General features: G+C 43.2%; 1 protein-coding gene across 1 annotated transcript in view; it reads left to right on the forward strand.

The window, feature by feature from the left end:
* The window catches only part of JAZF1 (JAZF zinc finger 1), a 673,202-nt gene that overhangs the window by 433,832 nt on the left and 212,635 nt on the right, over positions 1 to 26,735 (forward strand). Inside the window, exon 3 of the mRNA XM_085631608.1 lies at positions 12,419 to 12,615. Within this exon, the coding sequence (XP_085487734.1) occupies positions 12,419 to 12,615 (197 nt within the window). The remainder of the gene's footprint in view (positions 1 to 12,418; positions 12,616 to 26,735) is intronic.

Here is a 26,735-nt window from a genome sequence, read left to right on the forward strand (position 1 = left end):
TACATCTTCAAAGTTAAGTTGCTAAGAGAGCTTCTGCTGAGGGTCTCTATTAGTAGTTACGGACTGCATTCTAAAGCATGCGATTGGCTGCCTCTCTTAACATTCCAATAAATGTGCTAATGATAGTTCACCAGAGGAGTAGCGCACTTCATGCATTGCCTCCTGGATAATAAGTGGTTTCCAAGATCAGCTCAAGGATCCATCTCATCTATCAGAGGTGCACTTATGCTGTGCTTTCCATCTGCCTGGGAAAGCCTGAACTTGCTGAGCGGTGGTGCTCTGCTGGGTCACATGGCACCATTAGGGGCATAGCTTCATGGGGGGTGTTTGGGGTGTTTAAACCCCCAATAGTTGGGTACAGGTGCTTTAAGTCGGGTATGGTGAGGTGTCTGTCGGATTTCACCAGCAATTTTTACACACAAACAATGAAGCCAAACACAGACTTTCCCGCTGTTTTGAAATACTTCAAAATGTTGGTTATTTGACAAAATATTGTATTTTCTCTCACTTAGTGCCCCTACCAATCCGCATTCATCTCCCTTGCCACTGCCCCTTATCCCCACATGCTCCCTGCTTGCCGTGTAATGTATTTTGACATTATGTGCCGGTGTGATTGTTGGAAAATCTGAAGCCCACACCCTCCCAATCTCACTGACCAAGCTCCGCCCCTGGGCACCGTAGGGACTGACGCCCTGTTCTTGCAGGGGGGGGGGGGGGGGGGGCTGGATTCTGCTCTCCCAAGGGCTTGCAAATAGAGTTCAATGTGTGAGACTGTCTGAAGGGCAATACTCACGGGAAGGACTATATTTGTTGGTCTAACAGGAACTTAATTTTTTCATTTAATGGAAGAACTAATGAACAATTTTGAATGAAGTACATTTTAAAAGCCCAATGTGTTCACATTATCCAAGGAACGTTAGCATATCAAACTGCCTGAGTGAGACCTTTTATTATTGCGCCGGCAATATTGCTGGGTAATAAAGCGGAATATACAATGAACCATGACCGTGTCCCAAAAAGAAACATTCTGCAATTAATTTGACTGCTGGCTACCAAGAATCAGTAGTTCTCAGCAGGTAATGGCTGGTTTGTCAGTTAATGGCCCGGAGCGGATGAACTCTTGGCCGAGTCGGTTGTTGCTAGAGCAGAGAAGGATTTTCAGGTAATAATCTCCATTTCAGGTCTTATTCAGTCTTCGCCGTCCGGTTTCAAATATGCAAAAGAGGGCAGTTTAGAAAATGTCATCACCTTCTGCTAAATCCGTGCATTTGTTTTCTGGGTAACCTAAAAATAGGAGATCGCTGTGAGGCTGCATAATTAAGCGATGATCTATGTGAAATGGGTTGTTATGTGTAATTTACTGTAGTGATGTGCGTGCAGCTGGTAGTTAGAGCTGTGGCATCATGTGTCTCTAAGGTGCATTCCAAGCCGGGTCTGCTGGGACCGTGTATTAATGCATCCACTATAAAGACCTGTCTTTCACCCTTGGTCACAGGTTTGAATTCCAGTGGGTCCACTCTGCTGTTCATCCTTCCAAGATCAATAAAACGAGTACCATTGAGTTGGGTTAGAATATGCTTTACCTGTCAATAGAGACAGGACCCCTCCTGAAGGTGAATGTGTGCTTTCCAGTGCAGTAAAAACAAACACAAGTGCCAGGGCCCTCGTCAGAAGGCCACTGCAGCTTGCACCATCACCTGCCAGGGCTGCCAATGACAGTACCAATACAACTACTAACCATCACACCCCTACAAGACTATGCAAGGCGCCCAACACTATAAAAATGGCTTGGGCAGCAGGTATTAGTCATTTTTAATGTAAATAGAATTAATAAAGGACTGTGGTGCTTATTTCTAAATTAGACATCGCCACCATATGACAGACCATCAAAAGTACCGATGTTGACAATTAAGTGCGAGTGCCAGTACCAGAAACCACCTGCTTAAATTAAGCATTGGGCTGCTTTCCAACTACTCCTGCTGTAACCCACAACTAAAGTTCTGAAGCAGCAATGAGGGAGGTAAGCTGTTGGATTGTAATTTATAGCAAATAATAAAGGCCTCTTTTCGAGGGCCCTGGAAATTTTTGGATGGTAATACAGCATTTGATAAATACCTTTCCCACCCACATCGTGATTTACACAACGCTCCCCAAGAGGTTCATAGCACACACATTATTTTCTGCTGCCTGAAATCTCGGAGGATGAACTGTAATTCTGTTTTTTAAGCCACTCAGAAAAATATACCTATCTTGGCAAGGTAGGTCACGAATCTGACGTTATATCTAAAATTATACAGTGTGTGAAGATTGTTGGCATCAGTTAATCACTATGTTTGGCTTCGACTAATTGAATAGTACAGTTTAATTATTACCATTAAGTATACTTTTCCCAAATTATCTCTCCTACCATGTAATTATATTTTTCATTTTAAGTGTTCATCATTTTAATACGTTTGCAAAGAGCTAATTGGTGCGAGGCTTCACTTCTATATGCTGTTGGTTAGGATCAAGAGCTCTTGGTGGGAGGACTGGAGGGAATGGTAGGAGAGGCTGCCCTGCAAGTACAACACCCGAACTCAATAAAAAGTTACAAAACAAATGCATGGTAAGGGCAGTTACTTAAGGGGACACTCGCGTTTAGTGGCTGCAATCTAAACACTTCTCTCGTCCATCTTTATTTATTTGAGTAAAGTCATTAGTGTTCCCTAAGTAAAGGTGCATCGGGTTAAGGAGGGTTACTCCTTCATAGTTACACCATTGGATGCCACATTTGGATTTCAGCAGTTCAGGCAAGGTTGACCCAGCAATACAAATGTGCTGATTGGTAGTGATGGAATCTTCCTGTCGTGTAACTTGTACACGTTTTTCGAAAATACTTCTCGTAAGATTCCAAGGATTTTGAGTTTCATTGTAATGTTAGCTCTCAGGGAATGTAGGCGCTTTATGGGATATCGTCATTTTAATTGGTGAATGAGTTGTGCAGAGGAATTTCAAACAAATTGTATTTTTTGTGGTGGACAGTGCAGTATCCAGACTGTGATTTATGTGACTCTGATTCTGGTTTTTCATTTGTGTCCCTGTTGCCTTGCTCTGAAGGCCTCTTGCATTTTGCGGTGTAATGTTAGCAAGAAAACCTAATGTTATAGAAAAAAATCTTCAACATTTTCTTTTTGTTTCTGGGATTGTTTATTTCCTCCAAACAATCAACACAATATTTCATGAAATTGCTCTGTGGGCTGTTTACTAGAGGACATGTGTTTTGTTCTTTGGTGTTTGTGACATTCAGCTTTATCAAGGGTGATTTGTTTCTATGTGTTTGGGTTTTGTTTTGCAAATGGAGAGCATTTTCAATAAAAATAGATAGGAAGTCTCAATATCTTAATTAGTGTCGCTGCATTTCGCTTCTCAAATTTTGTAGGTATGTTTTCCAAATTGTAGTGCAATAATAGCCCCTTTTAGCCTATAGATCTCTCTATGCATAAGGAGAATCACAGACTTGCAATTAATCTGGAGGCTCCTTTTGCTTACCATTGGCTTTGTGGTTTGCAACTCACATTTTCTTGCTTTCTATTTGCTGGCTTTATTTGTTTTAGGCCGTCCAGCATGTCTTTGTCCCTCATGTGGAGTCTTGCCTGTTCATCATCGCTCCTTGTATTCTTTCACGAATGCTCACTTTCTGTAAACAGGCATTTAACGTTTTTTCTTGTCTTGTCTCAATTGCTGTGCATTTAAAACCTAGGTAAAATGTCAGGTCTATCTTCGAATGGAGCTTGGTGTATACTTTTCTTTCTTTGACTTCAAATTGAGAGGATTTATGTGACATTCCTGCTGGGTTGCCAGGGGGAAGGCTGTAGTATGTTATTTTTTCTAGCACACAACAAAATGTAAATGTCTGTAAAATGAACTGTGCAAATTTGTCAGAATATATAAGAATTAGTAACGCACAAATGAAACACATTAATACGATCAAAACAGATCAATACACTTGGTGATGCCATTTCCACACATTATCATCTGTGCTCTTTATAGTTTTATCAGGAAAATTGTAGGTCTCATTTTAATTGTAAATGTGTTGTCTGTAATGGAAGTGTGCTACCACACCATGTATACTCCACTCTACGCAACTCCGCTCTACCACACTCCACTTCATGATGCATTACGACACTTTACTTCCCTCTACACTAATACACTCTACTTCCCTCTATGCTACACCATTCCACTCTATGCCATGCCACTCCACTCTACCATACTCCATGCTACTCTACTCCACCTATGCCACTCTACTCCATGCTACTCTACACGCCATTCCACTTCACGCCACTCCAGTCTATGTCATGCCACTCCACTCTGTGATACTCCACTCTATGACCTTCCACTCTAGGCCACTTTACACCACTCTACCACACTCCACGGCACACCACTCTGACACTCCACGTCACGATACTCCACTCTAAAACACTCTACTGTATTCCACTCTACTCCATAAGGAGGGCACAGGTGGGAGTAACAACACAGTGGGTTCAGGTGGTGAAAAGCAACACAGAGAGGAATTACTCTCTTAGTAACCGCTGTATTGGGTTCTGCTGCCTCACATACCCCTGTCAGCTGTTTTCCGTCCTGCCTTCCGTGTTCCATCCCGTGTGCTCACCCTTTAAGCCTATGCGATCAGGGCTGCTCTCTCACTTGAACTCAACATCCCATCCTCTCAGTTGTGTTTACTAAGCCTGGGCAAAGCACTACGCTACGCTCGCGTAGTTCGCCAAGTTTGCACTACTTCGCACTATGCAAATTGCACGTAGCACAGTGCAAACATGCGTAGCGTTGTGTAGTGCAGCGGTCATTTTTTGCTTGCTCGCAGTCCTCAACATCAAGTTGGCGACCGCGAGCAAGCAAAATGACATCCCGGCGAGACTTTTTCCTTGTTCGCGATCAGCAACATCAAGTTGCTGATAGCGAGCGTGGAAAATAAACATCCCGGTGAGATTCTCAACGCGAGGAGGTCAGGTTTCTCATTGCGAGTGGTTGCGTATGCTCGCGACCGCTCGCGATGAGAAACTACCAGTCCGCGTTGAGAAAGCTGCCGCTCGAGTAAAAATCTACTTGAGCGGCAGAAAACTACAGCTCGCACTGTGCAAGATGCCGTTTTCAATGATTGCACAGTGCCGGATGCTTGTCCGCACTGTGCAATCATTGAAAACGGCATCTTCCACAGTGCGAACAGGGTACTACGCAGTTTGCGAAGTGCTACGCGTAGCTCACGTAGTGCGAAGTGCACTTTGCGTAGCTTCGCGTAGTGCTACTTCGCGAACTACGCCCAGGGTTAGTGTTGACCAGGTAGCTTTCCTCCTAATCGTCCCTGCAGACTGATAACCTTTACTCCCATCACTATGCTGCTTCCCTCCCATGCCTTCCAGAATTCTCTCTGCTCTCCAGGCTCTTTGTGCTTGCAGGCCAGTTAGGTCTGCTTCCCCAATTTGTCCCCTATTGTTGTCATACTTCCCTCATCTGCCTCTATTATCAGTGTTAATACAGTGCTGCAGTGACAGAGGCGACTTTAAGTGGGTTAGTCCTCTGCTATAGTTGTGCTTCATCTATCCGTCTGCTAGCCTTTTACTGGCAAACCACTATTCTTTGAAGCTCTGTGCTCTTTTGTCACATGCTCTTGATTGCTCTCCCTTCTGGCCAACAGCTTGCTCCCCTTCGAACGCTTGCCATTCTGGATAAGCAGTTGGGCACGCCACCGCCTGCTTCGCACATTCTTGGTTCCAGATCCATGGCTTTCTTCATTAAGTGGCCATCATAGGTAGAGATATGGCCATTGTCAATTCCCTGCTGCTCCTGTTTAAAGCTAGAAATGAAGCTCATCCCCTGCCACCTATTCCACCCTTGTATACAAGCAGATGTATCTCATTACATTTCAGCCACGCAAAGAGAGCATTAGGTATTGCATTGTTTTTGTAGTGTTGCAAGACCCCAAAGTCTAATAACACAACTTCTTTAAAGAGTAGCTCAAAGCTATCCCAAATCTTGCCAAAGTAGCCCAAACTAGCTGTGCAAGGGTACCCCCAACTTGGATCAAGTCGTACTAAGGTTAACCCAGTTGCCCACCCAACTTAAAAAGCACATAACCATTTCAATCATGTCAGATAAAGATTTAATTAAAGAGGATGTTATACCTTTGGAGTGTGAAGTCAGTGTTTGCAGCAGATTACATATTATTTGTAGGCTATGTAGGTGCACAATATTCTTTTGGTTGAAGAATGTTTTCAGGATGAGAGACCATTTCACTTCAATGCTACCTAGGGCGACATTCCTGTATGTGGCATCTACCTGCAAGCACATCAAGAAAGTGTGGGTTGAGGTATCCTTGTTTATACATGGGTGATTTGTAATCCTCATGTTTATATGTTACCCTAAGATTCCTAGACATGATTAATCACTGGCCTCATATGATGCCATGGATTAATCCTTTGGTTTAACATTGTGTTCCCTAATGTCAGGACAATTAGTCACCTGCTCTCCATAAATTCCACTTGCAGTCAGGAATCTCCTCCACCCCTAATTAACTGGCTGCCCCATCTGGCGGAGCGGTTTGAGTTAGTTCCATTCTCCCGCCCCTTCCCAGCTCAGGTCATCTGCTTGAAACTCCAGATGTTCATGTGCATCCTATCTTGCCAGGAGCTAAATCAACCATCCGGCCTCTATCAACATCAAAGCTAGCAGAAAGAGGTTCAACGACGAGATCCGGATACCCTGAAATCAGATCTCCACTACTTTACCCAATCGTAGCTCCCACACACCAACACTTATAACATCCAGGTTTCTCCTCCTGGGAATCCACCTCCTGCTTTATTTTCACCTTTAGCTTCTCCACAGGATCCCACTTGGATAATGAACACACCTTCTCAATTGTACTCAGCTCCCACTCTTTCCTGACTATCACTCTGTACAACAACAAGAAAGTGAAGATACATGCCAACCAAACTATTCTGCCTTCTGTCGATGGAAGATTCCTCTCTTTAAGGCATTATTCATCATATCTGCCACCGTCCAGTTGGAAATGTTCCTCAAACTCACTCCATAGACTCCTTGATGGAAATTTAACAGCAATTGTAGGCCATTTGTCCCTTCTGTACAAGCCTAATCCTCTTTTACGGTGCCCATTTCTTCAATCCACAATTCAATCTAGCCTTATTCTCATTCAAATGAGACTTCAAAATCTCTTGCTTTCCAATCTCCCACACTCTTTGGGGGCTCCATTAAAGATACATTACTAGTCTGCTCACACATATATGCTTCCCTCCATACTTACAGCTGACATCAGTTTTCATCCCGACACAGCCTCCCACAGTCCCCTTCCTATAACTGTCATAGCCCCTCCCCACCTTAGCCAGCAACAGGGGCACCCTCCTCAAAGCAAGATCTGTGATTAAACATGTCACCAACATCAATGAAACTGTCATGGAACATGAAGTACATCTGCTCACTCTGGCTGAAAATGACCAACCGCCCATGCACGGTGGAGATTTGTGTGACAGTGGCCGTGTGACTTACTTTAATGCCACTGTACTGCGGCCTCTTGCGTATATACCATAGCGCTAACAGCTAGGCCTGCATAATTATTTTGGCATATTTATCTTGGCACTATGATCCTGAGAGGCATATTTATCTTGGCACGATGATCCGGAGAGGCATATTTGTCTTGGCACGATGATCCTACAAGGCATATTTATCTTGGCATGATGCTCCCTAAGTCAGCATATGTTTCTTGGCACTGTGTTCTTAAGTCACTTGTTGAGCTTCTTGGCAGCATATATATCTTAACATTGGAATCTACAGAGCAGCACATTTGTCACTGCACTGCACAGTGCCTTAAACTTAGCACGGTATTGCTAGGCTGTTTTGGGGAATAATTAATGGGAGCAGCAGAATTGAACTATCCCATCAGAAAATATGATTTAAGACACCCAAAACACTGTTGATATTTGTGAGGGAAGATAACTGTGCCGTAGCATTTATCAAAGCAGATCAAGCACAGCAGACTTCAAGCTAGCAAGGTGGAATTGATTTGCTCACTCTTTTTGTGGTGGAGCCTAATTTATTTTAACAAAGTAAAGAAGATTTATTTGGAAATTGGTTTCTGATCAAATTTAGATTTGCCTGATCTTTGAGCATTTCCCCTTTATTTGTCTGAGCAGAGCGTTCAGATGTTCCTTACGGTACCACAGTGTTGCCTTTATTTGAATGAGATGCTTTTGTGCCCCATGAAGATCTTGTTCAATAATCTCTTACGCAACAAAATGGCAGCTCCCTACCACAACTACCTCAGAATGTTTTGCGTTGACATATCCTCCTATTTATCGGATTCTGCTTTTATTTAATGTGAATGTATTTTTAGCTACATCTCAGCACTGTGTCTTCCTGTCTCAGCACTGCAGGGAAAACTGCATCAGGCTTTGGCGCTCATGCTTTGATTGTGCTTTTTTAAGGGGGCTTAGGGGAGTCTTTTTCTAGTTCACATAGTAATAGGGGTTTGTTGCTTCTGGCTGCGGACCAGGCATGTATACATGAGGGGAAACAGCGGTTTCAACGCGATTGTTACCACACAGGTAGGTAACAACGCAGTCATTACAACTACCGCGTTGTTACCACGCATGGCTTTACATCGCAAGTCGTTTCTACGACTTGCGCTAGGTGGCGTGCAACACCAGGGAATGTGTTGGATTTTAAATCCAACACATTCCCTGCTGTTGCGCTAACTGGAGTAGGAATAGTAATTTATACTATTCCTAAGTCCGGCACGCCATCTAGCGCAAGTCGTAGAAACAACTTGAGATGTAAAGCCATGCGTGGTAACAACGCGGCCGTTGTAACGACCGCATTGTTACCTACAGCGTGGTAACACCACGTGTTGTAAAGAGACATATTCACTGCATGAGGCTTCATACCAGCGCTCCAGAGATGCACCTTAACCCTATGTGTAAACATTGCTGTTATGAGGTACCGAGAACTGAGCTAAAACAAAACATACTCAGCCTCAACCTGAAGGTATCTGTGTGCCCTACATTAAACATGGACACATTCATTTGGTAGGCACAGAGGTATTAAGTGATTTGCCCAGAATGATAGAGCGTTGGGATACACTTTATGTATGTACTCCCTGATTTTCTGTAATTGTTCTAAAAGGATACTGGGCCAGTTTTAGCATCCTCCGAGATCTAAATCAGTATAGAGACAGAGGTTCTGCCATGTAACGTGATTACTTTCTATGAGTAAAGTCTGTCCACCAAGATTTTAGGACCACCAATTAATGATACGTAAAAACACACTACTGACACACATTACAAATGACAACACCACTGTTTACCTGAAAGAATATGTAAGATAGATATATTAGAAATTCATATATCTTCTGTGCTAATACATCAAAAAAGGATATAGTACAGACTGTGACCACTGTTTGTGACATATATAAATGTGCCTCATAAATAACACAGGTGCTAACACAATGAACAATAAAAAACATTCAACAAAATAGACATATATAAAGGAATTAGTTATTGCCTCCAAATACAATAGATAACCCTAAAGAGACATGTGATTTACATCCTGTCATGAGCATGTCTATTTGGCCGTGGTACGCTTACTCATATCACGTCAACATTCCGACCCCCAGAGGCCCCAAGAGGCCAAAGGAGGTCCCATGGGACCTCTTTTGGCCTCATCTAGTACTGCACCCTGCAAAGTTGGAGTTATTGGCATTATAAATGCCAGTGTTTTTTACCTAGCTATGTTGCAGGGTGCAGTACTATATGTGGCCAAAAGAGGACCCATGGGACCTCTTTTGGCCACATATGGTACTGCACCCTACAGAAGATATGGTAAATCCAACCTACCCATAATGCATTGCATGCAAGACAGTACCACACGTACATTCGAATAGCTATGTCTATATATATAATTAGTAGCTTTGAAATGTGACAAAAGAATCATGATATTAATTCCGGAACAGGTTGTACTCTGTGTGGAGCTAATGAAGGGAAATTTATAGAAGGTCTCATATAAATGTGCTAGTCAGTAAAATAACCACTGCCAGCCTTGCTTAGAACAAAGTGTGTCCTACCTGAAGCCCTTTAAGAAAATAGTGCTCTGAGGCTGCAATTAAAACCTAGGGAATAACAGCACATGTAACAGGGGGTGTCCTCATGGGAGGTTACAGGAAGAGACAAGGCGGTACTAAGGAGGGACTACTAAGCCTATTTACCAATAAAAGGCCACCATTTACAAAGGACAGGGACAGGAGCCAATTAAAAAGATGGGCGCAAAGTGGGCGGAGCTTTATGCCCATATGCTAAATAGCAAAACACAAGATGATGGACGGAATGTTGCACATTGGCAAAACATTCACCCCCAGTCACAGACCTGGGTTTAATCCATCGTTATTTTGCTCACCACGCCACCCAATTCAGACATGGCCATATGCAAATCAGTCTTGACCCTGTGCCTCATGGAAACAGTCCAGCCCGAACTGCCAAGCCATGTCTTCCCTGGACCGGAATCAAGCATCCTAGGACCGGTTTCGGGGTTTCACCCCTCTTCAGCCAGGATAGCTTGACTCCAGTGGTGTAGTGAGCACGGGACCCACGTCTGGGCATACCCTTTCCACACAGGGCGAACAGCAAGACACACAAGATGATGGACGGAATGTTGCACATTGGCAAAACATTCACCCCCAGTCACAGATCTGGGTTTAATCCATCGTTATTTTGCTCACCACGCCACCCCAGTTCAGACATGGCCATATGCAAATCAGTCTTGACCCTGTGCCTCATGGGAACAGTCCAGCCCGAACTGCCAAGCCATATCTTCCCTGGACCGGAATCAAGCATCCTAGGACCTAAATACAGCATGTCACGAACAGACAGCGCAGGCGCTGCCTAGGCGGGACCTAACAAGAGGAGGACACAAGAAAAAATGTTATCAGATGGACTTACACAGATATGTTCCTCTCTAGTCATATAACCGAGGAGTAGCCCTAACCATATATGGCCATCAAAAGAAACACACATTTATGAAAAACAAAAATGAATTCTTAAACTGGTAACAAAATTAATCTTGCAAGCATGTTGTAAGTGCCTCATGCTTACAGTGAATCAGCTTGAAGGAATTCAAGGCGCAAGTCGGTGCATTTTTCTTCCGAGACAGGTATCCATTGATCCGACCCAAAACAAGCAAACCAAACATCTATGGAGGTGAAGCCTGAAAAGGGCATTTTCGAGATTGGTTCTTTCAAAAATTTGGTTCTTAGGAAACAAATCCCTGTCTTTTGAAGCCTTAATATTTTTCCAGTAAAATCTATTAACACAATTTTAACGTTTCCTTTTGGACCACTACTTTTCAGTATTTAGTTTACTCCTCACACTAAAGGCATGCCCCTAACGCTAGTTTCACAACATAGTATTTTAAGGGTACTCACTAACTTTGTGTTTTGTTTACTATTTTTCATTGAGTTTTTATGTCTGAAAGAAGTCTGGACAAGCTAGGAATGTCGCCGAGTTGTTGTTGTATCCTAAATGAGTGCTGCTTTATGTTAATCCTTCTTATTAACGTATATTAAAATATAAGCTGTTCTTTACCCAATGTATATACACGTGCTATTTACTTTTGACTTGTCTAATTATATAAGTTGTGCGTCCATAGAAAGTTCTGAACACTCCATAACTGTTTGTTGAAGCTGTGTCAATCTTGCTGTGATCATGACCACTGTACAAGGCGTCTCTCAATTAATGATTGTGCTATCATCCACAATGCTCAATCTTTGGTTACCACAATTCTACTTTATGATATTGAAACTGATCAATTGTCAATTGAAACTTGCAGAACAACAGGGTTGAGGATAAAGTAACGACTGTATCCAAATTAATTATATATTAATGCTTTATCGAATTTTCAGACTCTAAAAGAAAAGGATTTCAAGTCACTATAAACATGACAAACCCAATATGTGTTCAGTGACAATAATTTCTCAGGTTCTTCTTATGGGCTTACTTATTTTATAAAAATGTTTTGAAATCCAGAATTCATAACAATTGATCTAAATGTACGTACATGACATGCAAACAATAGACACTTTAATAGTTGAAGAGAATGTAGAACATGTGTAGAGTCCAAAGCGATATAAAGGAATATAGAGAAACAAAATGAGAGCAATAGTAATTAACCCACATAGAGTCACCAAAATGTGGAGTTATAGAGAAATACAATGCATAAAATATATTTCTGCAGGTAATCCAAGTGGTATTGAGGTAGAGGCACTCCAACTGTAAGGCCAAATTGTTGGTCTTTTATTTGGGCCATCACTCCCAATTTGATTTTTTACATGAGGTAATTTTTAGTCGTGTTTCTTTCTGCTTTTCAGATTTGTCACCGATGCTGCTCGGCGCGAGCAGGAAACCTTGAAGAAGAAAATCCAGCCCAAACTCTCGCTGACTCTGTCGAGTTCAGTGTCCAGAGGGAATGTGTCCACTCCACCTCGCCACAGCAGTGGCAGCCTTACTCCACCAGTTACCCCTCCCATCACTCCATCCTCTTCGTTCCGCAGCAGCACGCCAACAGGTAAGCGGCTGGTCCAGTCCTTCTTCTAGAGGAGAACGCTTAGGCACATGCCACGTTCTGGTTCTTTTGGAGTTCAACCTGCTCTTTGTAGACTGATTCTGAGAATAGTAGAGTGAACAACACAGAGCAGGTTGGTGTGAAAACTTGAATTTGTTTCTGCCACTGCAGCATAGGGGCTTGAGCATAACCTTGAGAAATCGTAAACCGCCCCACTAATGGATAGCCTTAATGCGCAACATAAGCCAAGATTTAAAAAAAAAATCTTGATAATACATAGCATGGCCAATAATCTATGTAGCATTTTAGTTTCAATTTTTTCTGTAGTTTATTTAAATCTATTTAGCACCTTTAACATTACGATTAGAAACGTTTTACACACCAAAATGGGCAGTGCATGGATTAATGTAGGTGGGGTGGTTAACAGAATTTAGGCTAATGGCAGTTTTATCGGTTAGTTGATTTTAAATGGTGAAGACACAGACATCGCGCTGCAAGACATATATATCTAAGTAATAGAACAACCTGAAAATGTTTGGTATACCACAGCCTTTCAAATAGGCGCCTTCCTGAAAGACATCTAATTCTTAGATCAACCCACCCTGGCATACTGTTTAACATGGGAGGATGGGCGGCTGTTACACCTGAATGGCTCTCATCTTCTAGTAGAAGTCCCTCACCTTGCATCTCACTTGATGTAAAGGTTATTGTGGTGGTTGTGTTTGTGTACAACATTGTAGTGTGGGTTTCCCCTTAAAAAGTCCACACCTGCCGTTCTGCCTTTCTATGTCCTTAAATAGAGGCTCGCCCCATTGCGGGGGCTTTTCCTTAAAAGCTGCCAAAATGAAAGAAGGCCTTAGAAAGAGTTTTCAAATGATAATAAAAGTCGGTCGGTCTGTTTGCATTCCAAATATCGTTTCTGACGTCATTTACTTAGATAGCTTCACAGCAAGCATAGTTTTAGCTTAATGGCTGACCAGAAAATGTAAACACGTCACAGAACAGTTACATTATAAAACAGATTTGAATATTTTTCAAGCATTGCCGTCCCCGGGTTCACATTTACATATTTTGGGACTGCAGACAAACAGTGGAAAGGACTGGCCTTAAAGGGGCGATCTAGTGAAGAAAGAAATGTTCTCTCTCCCCAGCCCTGCATCACCAACAGCCGCAAACAATGAGCCTTGTAGAATGATCCATCCTTTGTTGGATGAGGTTTGCTTGGGATTTCAGTCCTATTGTGACATCATTCACTGGATGGCCTCCTTAAGGCAGTCACACCATTTCCGTCTTGCGTATGTTTGCTGTGTGTAATTCATCATATAGGTGCATGTGTATACACACATTGCCTCTTTCTACCACTAGTTTCTGTGCTGCATCATAAGTCGTTTTTCAGGTGCTGCTGCCCCGAAACATGTTCGGATATTCATCCCTGTTTGAGTGCAGTGATCCATGTCTCTTAAGGTAAATTCACATCTGAGAGCAACATGATTTTGATAATGAAGGTAGTTCACATTTACTATTTAAATACTAAAAATGTGTACATTTCCCCCATTACGGTTTCTTGGCACCGAGACATTTGGCCTACGGTCTATCAGGGTCCATAAGCAGAGCAGGTATGTGTTGACATTCATGGACTGTTTCCTGCAGGAAAATAGGTTTTATTGCAAGAAACTCCAGGTCTTGATTCTTCAAAAGAAGAGAAAGAAGTTTGAAACAACTTCCATCCCTGGAGAGGGCTGAGTCCAGATTTTGAGTGTGTGTGTGCAGATACCACTCTGTTTTGGGGTTTCTGAAACAAAGGTATCACAAGTCTCATTTCCGAAGGTGACCTCAATGCTCGCGCCATTGCATGTTGGAACCTCTGGCCGAAGAAGACTGCGGTTGACATAGAGAGACTGGAGCAGGATTCTCTGGTGCTCATGTATCTATCGTAGCGTTTGCGACTCTGGATTTAGATGGTTGCTGAGGCTGGTTTGTAGCATTTCCATCTACACTCGTTCTATTCATCATCATCCCCCTTCTTGTTTCTCTCCACCACCTCCTGCATTAATCAGAAGTCGAGAGCGCATGGTTTTCCGCCAGAGGGCTTTCTGTATAAATTGAGATTCATAAAAGAGAGTCATCAAGCAGCCTTACTGCAACAACAGGATTCTTCTTTGTACTAAGGCAGATATCCTGTGCAGGAACCCCCTAAAGAAACAGTGTGATGATAGCTGGCTGGGAGTCAGAAATGTATTGACTTCGCACAAAGAAGAGCGCCACCAATGGCTTCTACAAGAAAGGCACCCATCTTATTCAGTACTTTCAAAAGTCAAATCAGGTGAGGTGCATGAGTTAGTCATTAGACACCTTGGCACACACTTCCACGAGCCATAATTATACGGTACAGCCTGAGAAAACTGGTGTGGCACTGCAGGTAAACAACGATACACACCCAGCCAACAAGCTCTCATTACTATTAATTCTACCACGGGGAAATTTTACTTGCCCACTCTCCAATCTTATAGTGAATCAGCTTTTATATACTCCTTACATAAGCATCCTTCACTCTCTTTAATGATATATAGACCAGCATTACTAATAGCAAGCACAGTGTAATTAATATGAACAACTTGCTACAAGTACTATGCAAGACAAACAAAATGGTGGCTACAATTGCCATCCACTTTTCACATGTTAGTGAGAGGTGCTGAGTGATGCATACAATTTTGTTATGTGATCCTCAAACTGCAGGCCTTGCTGCATTTCTCCATTCATCCAGTTGTGGTGAGTCACAGCTGGGAGACAAGAATTTGTGGTTGCAGCACTTCTCATGGTGCCAGCCCTGCTCGGCTCCAGACTCTGGCAGCGGACGACGATGCAGAATTTCTATTCTTTGGATAGGGAGATGTCCTGGGGCTCTAAACTGGTCATATAATACTAGAATATTGTGGTCAAAATATTGTGGCCTAGGTAACGACTACCAAAACATCATGAAGGTAAGTATATATACTAATTGAAAAAAACACAATTAAACACTGAGTTACAGTTCTGACTCAAACGCACAAAACCACTGCAATTACGGTTAGCAACTCACACGATAAAAATCATGCCACCCACCCTGTTGTTGTCTAGATAGCTCTTTTTGTTGTTGTCTCTGCGTCTTTGGCAAATTGGTGTTTTGAGCAACCTGATGGTGAAAGTTATGGCATGTGTGTGGTGTTTTTCAATTGTTTCAGTGTTTTTAAGCTCCACTGTGCATGGTCTTTGGCCAGAGTGCCTTGCCTTTGGCTATTCCCTGTGCTCATCCCCTCTGGTGGGGGTATCAAACAAGAGGTTCGAAGGGGCAAGTTTAACAAGGTCCAACACACAAACCCCACTTATATAGTTAACTGGAAAGGGTGTGGAGTTCCTCAGAATCTGAGTGAGTGAACGTAAAAAGACAGATAGGAGTGGCACAGGATAATGCTTATTCCACCTGGAGAAACCACAAAGGGAGGGGGGAATTCCCTTGTCGGAACTAGGGCTCCTACACACCTAGCAAGCTAGGCGTCATGCTTCATCATATGAGCCTGCCCCTCATCAGGTCGGCACTGCAATACCTGACGGGCACCCAGTACGGGGCTCTTTAGCGGGGATCTTCTGTTCCTGCCGTAGGGTGGAGTGGGGGTAAGAGGCCTAGGGAGTGTAGATGTGAAGTGAGTGGATTAAAACAGGTCAGTTAGTCCTAACAATAATTTTATTCGAGAAGGTAAACTGCCTGGTTAAAACGAGAAGAGAGGCAGTGAACTAGATGTAAGGTTTCTAGCTGTGTATACTCTGCTCTTATGTGGTCAACTTGTTTCGTGCTCTCAGTGTCCGGAGGATCAGGGCACTTTGTCAGGACCAAATAAACTATCTACACAACACGATAAGTGATTCTCTACATACCATGTGTTCAGGTAGGTACCCTGCAGGTGGGGACAAAGTATACAAATTTGTAACAGCAAAACTGTTTCTCAAGTAACATTCAAGGCTCAGATAAGGTGTACTAGTCAAAGTAGTGCTCGTACACCCATGACCTACACCATGCTGTGGTGTAGTGAATCCATGCACAAACACTTGTCGAGTGGGGTGCCAATAGTGCAGGCACACGGTGATGGACATGATAGACTCAAAGTAAATGAAAGTGGAGCAAAAGATAGTAATTAAATGAACTTGAAGCAAAGGCTAGTCATTAAAAATTATTAAACATTAAAAAGTAACAGAGAAACAGGAGCAGGGCTCACCAAGGTGGCTGTCTAATGCAGCTAGTAACGGAGTCCGGTGGTCTAATGGACACCAAAAGTGTGTCCTAATGAATGGGGAAAGAGTAAAATATGGGTGAATGGACGTCAACTGAATCAGCGGGAAGTGCTCATAACCTAAGCGGCAAAAAACAACCAGGGTGTAGGTAACAATATAGGAGCCGCCGAGGTTACACCAAAAGCTCACACAACCAAGGTAAAACAACTGCCAACCATGCATCAAAAGCCGCGGGGGTCCCGGGGTCGCAGACAACCACCGTGGTGTCCCTGTTGCGAGAGCCAGCAACGAGAACAAGCCACAGTGGAGCCTACTCCCCATGGATGTAAGCGGCTAAATGGTGAGAGCATCGGTTGGAGACCCCAGTGGTAGTAAGGGATGAAAGCGCCCCCTCAAGAGGCGCCCCGAACACAGTCACCATCATGGATGTAAAGGCTGCTAGGCACCTGGAATCAACCGGAGTCACTTACCCACGTTCGCTGGACATTGGCGTATACACCTACCCTGGCGCCGGATCCGGGATGGTGGGGTGAGCCGGGTCCGGCACGTAAATATACTGGTGGGGTATCTCGGAAACGCGGGAGTTCCAGTGTGTGTGGGGAGCTCTCGTGGGATTAACGATTGACGCAGCTGCAGTGGCTGGTCTCTAGGGAATGTAGTGGCCATCTTAGAGTGGTGCAGAGGGAAGGGAAAATTATAGGTATGTTACGTTTGTGCCCACGTCAAGTGAGTGGCAGGTATCTAGATGGCTGTTAGTGATTATTACGCTGAATGCAGTAATGCTATTACCCAGCTGTTACCCAGCTCCAGCAGCCACCTTTGACCATGAGCAGTCGGGGTTTGCCGCCGTGCCTCATCACTCCCACCATGATCACATAACTCCGACTGTACACTGCATGCAACCTGGCGCAATGTGCCAAACCCTGCATAACCCTTTTTGGCTGCAGAGCCTGGTTGAAGCCATGCATCAAACTCACTGTGGGCATCAACCCCTGCTGCGCAAGAGCACCAGGCCCAAGGACTAACCCACTGCGGCCTGGCAACATCTGCGGCTTATGGTATTTGGCTTTGCACAGCAGGTTGGCCTTTTGCCAGGTGCTGCACCCTACCCACTGTGAGCACACAACTCTGCTGTTCACTGCCTTCAGACGCACGCATCGGGGTTGGTTGCAGGGCCTGGTGCCCAACCAGCTGTGGAGTGATAACCTGCCATGAGTTGCAAACATGGCACCCATCCCTCCTACACTCGGCCTTTGGCTGCGTGAAGGGTTTTGTCTTTTCCTAAATTTGTTTGAAGGGAAAATAATTTTCCATTTTTTTCCCATTTTTTTCCTTTTTAGTGAGAACTCATGATTAACATGAAAATTGCAATTTTCAGCACAAAATAGTGTATTTTTTGCTGGACCTAAAGTGGCGGGCACTAGATTTCAATTTTCAATAAAATTACAATTTTATCATGGCAGTCCTTTTTTTTTTAAATTGTATATACTTGTTAATTTTTCCCATTTCCTTTCCACAGTGCAAATTTTAATTTTTTGCTTTTAAAAATCAATACATTTAAATCTCGAAATGGAAAAAAATCTCTTTCATCAGCCATTCACATTTGCAAAAAAATTCTCATGGGATTGATTTGCTGCACGATTTTTTCAATGGCTATTCTAAACGGTAGAAATAAATGAAAGTTTTAACCCTTTTACGGCAACTTGGCAACTTTTTAAACACTTGTCCCTCAACAACTACTGAACAGATTTATACTAAGCAATAAATGCACCATTTCGGTGTAAAGTTCTTGTTTTTTGCCAAATTTGGCATAAATTCATTAAGCATTTTTAGAGACAAGCGAAATTTCACTTGGGAGCTAAAATTTGAAAACTCAACTTTTTGGGAGATCTGCCGATAAATGTTTTCACCTGCACAGAACTTCAAGAAAATTGGCATGCCAGCCCTTATGACTACGTCAAGCGACTGTCTTATTTTGGTGCTAATTCTTCTACTGGGTCAAAAGTGATAGGCAAATTAGAGTATTGCACTTCAATAAAAAGTGCATATGAACCATGATTACACAGTGGCACTGACGCTGTGTAATAGGTAAACATAAGTTTATTGAACTTAACTCCACATGGGCATCTTGACAATATGTATCCTTAAAGGTATGTGGATGTGAAGTTAGGAAGTGAGGGTGCAGGGTCAGAGACGTGGATAAAAAGCAGAGTCTTGAGCTGTATGCAGATGGAGGTAGAAAGCAGTCTTGAGGTGTGTGCATATTGAGGTAGAAAGCAGAGTTTTGAGGTGTGTGCATATTGAGGTAGAAAGCAGAGTCTTGAGGTGTATGCAGATGGAGGTAGAAAGCAGAGTCTTGAAGTGTATTCAGATGGAGATAGAAAGCAGAGTCTTGAGCTGTATACAGATGGAGGTAGAAAGCAGTCTTGAGGAGTGTGCATATTGAGGTAGAAAGCAGAGATTTGAGGTGTATGAAGATGGAGGTAGAAAGCAGAGTCTTGGGGTGTATGAAGATGGAGGTAGAAAGCAGAGTCTTGAGGTGTATTCAGATGGAGATAGAAAGCAGAGTCTTGAGCTGTATACAGATGGAGGTAGAAAGCAGTCTTGAGGAGTGTGCATATTGAGGTAGAAAGCAGAGATTTGAGGTGTGTGCATATTGAGGTAGAAAGCAGAGTCTTGAGGTGTATGCAGATGGAGGTAGAAAGCAGAGTCTTGAAGTGTATTCAGATGGAGATAGAAAGCAGAGTCTTGAGCTGTATACAGATGGAGGTAGAAAGCAGTCTTGAGGAGTGTGCATATTGAGGTAGGAAGCAGAGATTTGAGGTGTATGAAGATGGAGGTAGAAAGCAGAGTCTTGGGGTGTATGAAGATGGAGGTAGAAAGCAGAGTCTTGAGGTGTATTCAGATGGAGATAGAAAGCAGAGTCTTGAGCTGTATACAGATGGAGGTAGAAAGCAGTCTTGAGGAGTGTGCATATTGAGGTAGAAAGCAGAGATTTGAGGTGTATGAAGATGGAGGTAGAAAGCAGAGTCTTGGGGTGTATGAAGATGGAGGTAGAAAGCAGAGTCTTGAGGTGTATTCAGATGGAGATAGAAAGCAGAGTCTTGAGCTGTATACAGATGGAGGTAGAAAGCAGTCTTGAGGAGTGTGCATATTGAGGTAGAAAGCAGAGATTTGAGGTGTGTGCATATTGAGGTAGAAAGCAGAGATTTGAGGTGTATGAAGATGGAGGTAGAAAGCAGAGTCTTGAGGTGTGTGCAGATGGAGGTAGAAAGCAGATTCTTAAGGTGTATGCAGATGAAGGTAGAAAGCAGAATCTAGAGCTGTAAGCAGATAGAAGTAGAAAGCAGTCATGAGCAGTATACCTTTTTTTCTGATGCTCATTTTGCCATCAATTACCTCAAATGTTGTTAACCTACAGGAAAAATAACATCAAAGAAAAGCCATGCCAAAAAGACTTTTTGGGAGAAAAAAGATAATTTTATACTTTAGCAGATGCCGAGGAATGACTCAAAGATGACATTTTCTAGCAAGCTGCCATTGAAAAGGTTGATTTATTCGAGATGTGAGCCTTACTGCAGAATGTCTGTCTGAGCCATTACTCAACTCTTTCTAACGGGCGCATTCCATCATGCTCTGGTAATTAGAAAGGAAATCTGTTTCTGTCCACCAATATTTTCCCTGCTTTGATACTAAACATTTTCAGCATTTCTAAATTATGTTCCAGTCGGGTTTTAGTTCATTCTGGCTGCATGTACTGTATTTCTTCAAGTCATGTGTGCTCGGTTGTAAATAATACTGTCTCCACACTGTAAATTAGTGGTTGCATGTTCAAGTTCCAGAGGCAAAGCTGTTTCAAGTGCAAAATTTGTAATAGTCTGGCGAAGGGCTCATTATACATGATTAAGTCTGAGTTAACTTTCCTTTAGATTTGCACTGCGCCTGTGTCAAGAGTCTAACGACTAGATGTATTTTTAGATATAGGCTTGTGTGAACATATCACCAAATATTAGTTTATTTTAGAACTATTTATTTTCATTTTTTAAAAGAAAAAGTATAACATTTTAAAAACAGTAGCTAAAGAATAATTTCATGTAGTGTAATTTACAACAGCATGAAAGTTTGAAAACAACAGCACAGGTGCACCACAATAGAGCTTAAACCAAGAATTTTATGTACTCCACGTCAGAAAAGTATTCTTCCAAATTTCTTCTTTATTGCAATGAAGTTGTTTTTTTAAAAACATAATCAGGATGATCTAGATACAGCCGACGCGTTTCGTCCTTTTCAGAAGGACTTCTTCAGGGCGAGTTGAGTCTTTTATGTTGTCAGCATTTTGAAAGTATACCGCATATTAAACCCACAAATGGCGTAACCGGATGCTTGCGTCCTATATATATTGAATTTAAGATTTTGGTTAGCACTTTAATCTGACAGAAGTATGACAAAGGTTGCACAAAAGCACCCATCTGGTCTTCCACTGAAGAATATCCAGGCTGATTCTGGTCGGCTGCTGCAATTATGCAACCTTCACCTAGTTCCCTGATCTGGGTCTTTGGATTGCTTTAATTGGGAGTTACCACACACCCACTCGTCCATCTTCTGTCAGATTAAAGTGCTAACCAAAATCTTAAATTCAATATATATAGGACGCAAGCATCTGGTTACGCCATTTATGGGTTTACCGTGCGGTTTTCTTTCAAAATGCTGACAGCATTTAAGACTCAACTCGCCCTGAAGAAGTCCTTCTGATAAGGACGAAACACGTTGGCTGTATCTAGATCATCCTGATTATGTGTTAAAAAAACCCAACTTCATTGCAATAAAGAAGAAATTTGGAAGAATACTTTTCTGACGTGGAGTATATAAAATTCTTGGTTTAAGCTCTATTGTGGTGCACCCGTGCTGTTGTTTTCAAATTGTTATATTCCTGTATTGGAATTACACTGCGACAGTGGGTGTTTGTCAGTGTGCACACACTTTTCTGGGTAGTCCCAGATCATATTTATATAAATTAGGGTTAGCAAGTTAGGTGCTGAGGCCTATAGGGTTCCACTGTCCAGCCTTTTTTGACTTCTAATTTAAAACAGCATTTAATCGCAGCTTAGGGAGTGATCTTTTTTGACAATGCCAAAACAGACTTGTCATTTTTATCAGGAGAAAAAGATTTAATAGTTTGCCTGGGCTCTCTGATATTACGGCATGGGAAGTTTGTGGTTATCATGTTGTCTCTGGTCAGCTTCTTGCGCTAAATTTTAAACATTTTTTTTACATGGGCTACCATCCATGACACCACGTTCATCACTGGTACGCCCTCCTTCAAACCCATTGTGTGTACCCTTCTCCGCAGGCCACACTTGTTTGTTTTGGCACCCATTCTTGCCTATGGCGTAGTGATTTCTGTTTGTTGTTCCTGTTTGTTTGTGACTTCTGCCTACCTGCATGGAGACCCGTTCGGAGCATGCCCATGAGTCAAGTCAGCAAGAGAGGTTTTCACAGTGCAATCACAGCATTTGATGAACTTTGAATAAATGGCCCACGCAACTCCAGTAAAATGTGGTCAAACTCAGTGCAGCACGAATCCCCACCGGAGAATGATGTTATGGGACTAGTCTGATTGGAAGGTAGCCTCCGAATTTTCATGAAAGAAACATGGGGGCTAGGTTGGGCTCATCATGGCTTGGAAACAGCTATGCTGACTGGATTTGGAAGAATCCTACAAGCCTGGGCATTTTTTTGCCCTGCATCGGTTCCTAAATGAAATGTATGAAAGACTGGCCTAGATGAAAAAAATACTAATTCAGACAGTCCCCTTTAAATCTTATGTTCAGTCTTTCTGATGACCTGGCACAGGTAGATAGGGTGGATGATTGTAAGGTATGTTGCTGTCACGTCATTGCGGTGACTCTCAAAAGTACTCATAACTGGCGCCTCAGAACAGTCAGAGCGACTTTCCAAGGGCAGAGGCTAACTAGATGTTACAGGCAATCACCCATTTGCCAATGACTGCTTTTGGATTAATATACCAAGGAAGGAAATGTTTATTCAGACCAATGGATTTTAAACAGCACACCAATTACAAATATGGTCACATTATAATATGCATTCTCAAATCTACACAAACAATTTAACACAATTAAAATTAATTTACTAAAATCCTAATATACCCATGACATCCTAAAAATACCCAGTTATATTTACGCCAAACTCTATAAATTACCTAAAAACAAACCTAATCTTGATCACCCATTCAGGGTCTTTTTAACTGTAGTCATAAACCTTCCATTAACATACCATCGTTATTCTTTTGTTTGCCTTGAAAAAGCTCAAGTGCCTTTAAACTTCCTGCGTGAAACACCTTTCGGCTGTGGTTTTGATCATGGACACACCAGTAAGCCATACTGCGCCACAACAAAACTATTTGGAACTTTTTAGGCAACAATCTAACTCAACCAGTTATTTGCCTCCGAGTGTGAGGATTTCATCTGTTCTAATCAAATCTTTAGTAAAAACTGGATTAAAAGGTCTTTCCCAGAGGATACCCATTGCTCCGACTTCACCAGTATCTTTTGACAAAAGAGTAGTTTGGACAGTAGATTGTCTTTGAACCACATCAGAACCACTAGAGAACCTCTTGAACACCTTTGTCCTTTTTTTGCTGATTAATTTTGTTCTCAAATGCTGCAAGCTTTCTCCTGAGTGCACCAGAGCTTTGTTGCCTTTTGTCTAGGTTTGCGCTACATAAATATCATACGCATACATACATGTACATATATGTTTTCCACCAGGGCCGAACTGGGAACCCAAAGTAGCCGTGGCAGTTTCTCAGACCAGCCCCTGGGGAAGCTGGAAATGTTTGCTTGCTGCTTTTGTCACTGGGGGGCCGATATTGAAGCACCTCTGCAAAACTGGCCCAAGTCACAAAAGCGGCCCCTGCTGCTGCATAACCGGACCCCACCCTTCAAGCCTCCCGGAGAAACGCCTGATGCTCGGTATGGTCTGTCCGGCCCTGTTCTCCACAGTGGTACAAACAGCCCCATGCTCCGGCTACTCACTGTAGACATCAGCATAGGTTGAGAGAAAGTAGTTCGGATTTCTTAACTCCTCTCCACAGTACTGTCAGGCAATGTCATATCCTATTACCCTGCTTTTATTGCAAGTACAGGACTGTCAGCTCGTTTCCCATAATTAATTAAAAACTCACAATTGATGAACAAGGGCAAGTGTAGAGAGCAATTACAGGAAGGGCAATAGATGTTCTTCAACAAGCTGTGATCAGACCCTAACCTCAAATAATTGTAGAAATTTAAGGTTGCAACTGAACAGTGTATTTTGTTAGTAAAATGTCTATAAAGTTGTTAATGAAAAAGAAAAAGGTCAATTTATATTCGGCTCAGGGACGATTGGCGGTGAGCAGTCACCTAAACTGATACCATACCAACAGGTATCTAACCGCAGCAGCCAATGACAGGCATTGGGATTAAATATGTAAGCAACCATAGTCATCGCCATCTTGTACAGATGCATGCAACAGATGTGAAATACCTCAACGACTCAACGAAGGATAAAACAAAGCGGGGGATTTTTTTATGATAAAGTAAGCACATGCAGTTTAAGTAAACTGTTATTACATCCTGCAAAAAGTGTTATCATTAGCTTTATTGTGGCATGCAAGAGAACTTTCTGGCTTGACGAGAGTGCCAGGATGTGTTTGGAGGAAAGGAAAAACTGTAGCCCTTTCTAACAAGCTTGATTCAAAATGTTTGCCAAAGGAATATTTCTGAAGGGAAAAATGTATCTCTAGTTTGTGACACGTGTTTCTGCTATTGCCAATGTGCAGAAAGTAGAGTTAGGGAAGCCAGGGAATTTATGGGAAGAGCCAGGAAACGTTCCAGCTTGGCTGTAAGAGCTAAAGCTCGAGCCCAGTCAGTAGACGATAAAAATCATGTCAAACCTGAAAATAATGTATTGTAAATCACAGAAATGACACTCATTGTGCTGAACAGATGTACAAATATGACATGAATCCTTAGGAAAAAAATGCAAACAACTGAGAAATACATTGCAGACGTCTGTTTTTTATTTAACATTTAATATAAGATGCATTCTGGCATTTTCACTCCAAAAACCTTGAATGCTTTACCATAACAGACTACTCCACCCCTTCATGGAGCACCTCCACTTCCAACTCTGAACAAACAGCAAAACCACCATCAGAGGCACCCTTGCCTACACACCTCTGGGACCCACCCTGCTTTCTATTACTTAATTTCTGACTTCAGTGCCCCTTTCACCATCAATTGGATCCTGTACATCTTCCTAAGAGAAACCTCAGCTTCCACCTTGAGAACACCGAAGACGCCAACAAGACCGACCATCTAGAAAGTATGACACCGACCTCAGACTCAAACAGCAGGTCACCATCCCCACCCACACCGCAGGACACACACGCAACCCTATCATCTCAGCCAGCAACAGAGTAAAATACATCCATACAGAGGAGCTCAACTGGACCGATCACCACTGCGTCCACTTCGTCATCTTGGAACCCCCCAACACTCCGCCTCCACCCCCAGCGAGACACAACACAGCTGGGCAAAGGTATCGGAGCAATGATGGACCAAGGTCCCCAACTTCCGCCTACCCACCACAACTGAAACCAGAACAAGCGGCAGACAACTTTGTGAACTGGATCACGGCAAGCGCTGACGAAGTTGCACAGAACATACCCACCAACCCTAAGAAATTAACACGACACCCCAACTTGTTCACAGCAGAACTGAAAATCCAGAAATGTGTCTGCAGACAGAAGGAAAGAAGATGGCGCGCCAGCAGACCCTCGAGGACTGAATACACTTCAAAGGAGCCCTCAACTGATACCACCACCACCTCCTGTTGAACACCAAGAAGACAGCCCTTGCCACACGCATCAAGGACAGCTACATCAACAGCTCCACATAGTCAAGGAGTTCACCAACCCCTCGGCTACCAAAAACAACATCACTCTCTTTCAAGCTCCATGCGACACCCTCACAAACTTTTTTCACAACAATATCAAAACCATCTACCAAGACTTCACACCCCAACCAAGGACAGTATCAATCGCATCACTCCGACCGACGCTCATCAACACCAGCTCACCTCATGGAACACCCTCACCGTTTAGGAAATGGCGGCGATCATGAGATCTATCCACTCCGGAGCTCCAGCAGACCCTTGCCCACACCATATATTCAACCTCTGCAATCAACCCATCAGCAAAGAACTTGCCAAGGTCCTCAACTCCTCAATCACCACGGCCCACTTCCCCCAGAAATGGAAACATGTTGACGTGAAGCCGCTGCTTCAACATCCTACGCATGCTACGTAAGATCTTCCGGTGGATCCCCACCGCAACCAGGAAGACGGTCACCCAGGCCCTCGTCACCAGCCGACTGGACTACGGCAACTCCCTCTACGCCGGAACCACAGCCAAACTCCAGAAACGACTCCAGCGCATCCAGAACGCCTCAGCACGCCTCATCCTGGACATTCCCCGACACAGCCACATCTCCGTACACCTGAGGAGAATCACGTTCCGACTCCTCACCCACGCACACAAAGCTCTCCACAACCAAGGCCCAAGATACCTCAACGACCGCGTGACCTTCTACACTCCCACCCGCCAGCTTCGATCAACCAGCCACGCCCTCGCCGCCGTCCCCCGCATCCGAAGAGCCACAACAGGAGGAAGATCCTTCTCCTACCTGGCTGCCAAGACGTGGAACTCCCTCCCCATCCATCTCCGCCTGACCCAAGACCACCTCTCCTTCAGGAAGCAACTCAAGACCTGGCTGTTCGAGCAGTAGCGGACCCCC

Source organism: Triturus cristatus, chromosome 10 (assembly GCF_964204655.1).
Source record: "Triturus cristatus chromosome 10, aTriCri1.1, whole genome shotgun sequence".
Classification (NCBI taxonomy): domain Eukaryota; kingdom Metazoa; phylum Chordata; class Amphibia; order Caudata; family Salamandridae; genus Triturus; species Triturus cristatus.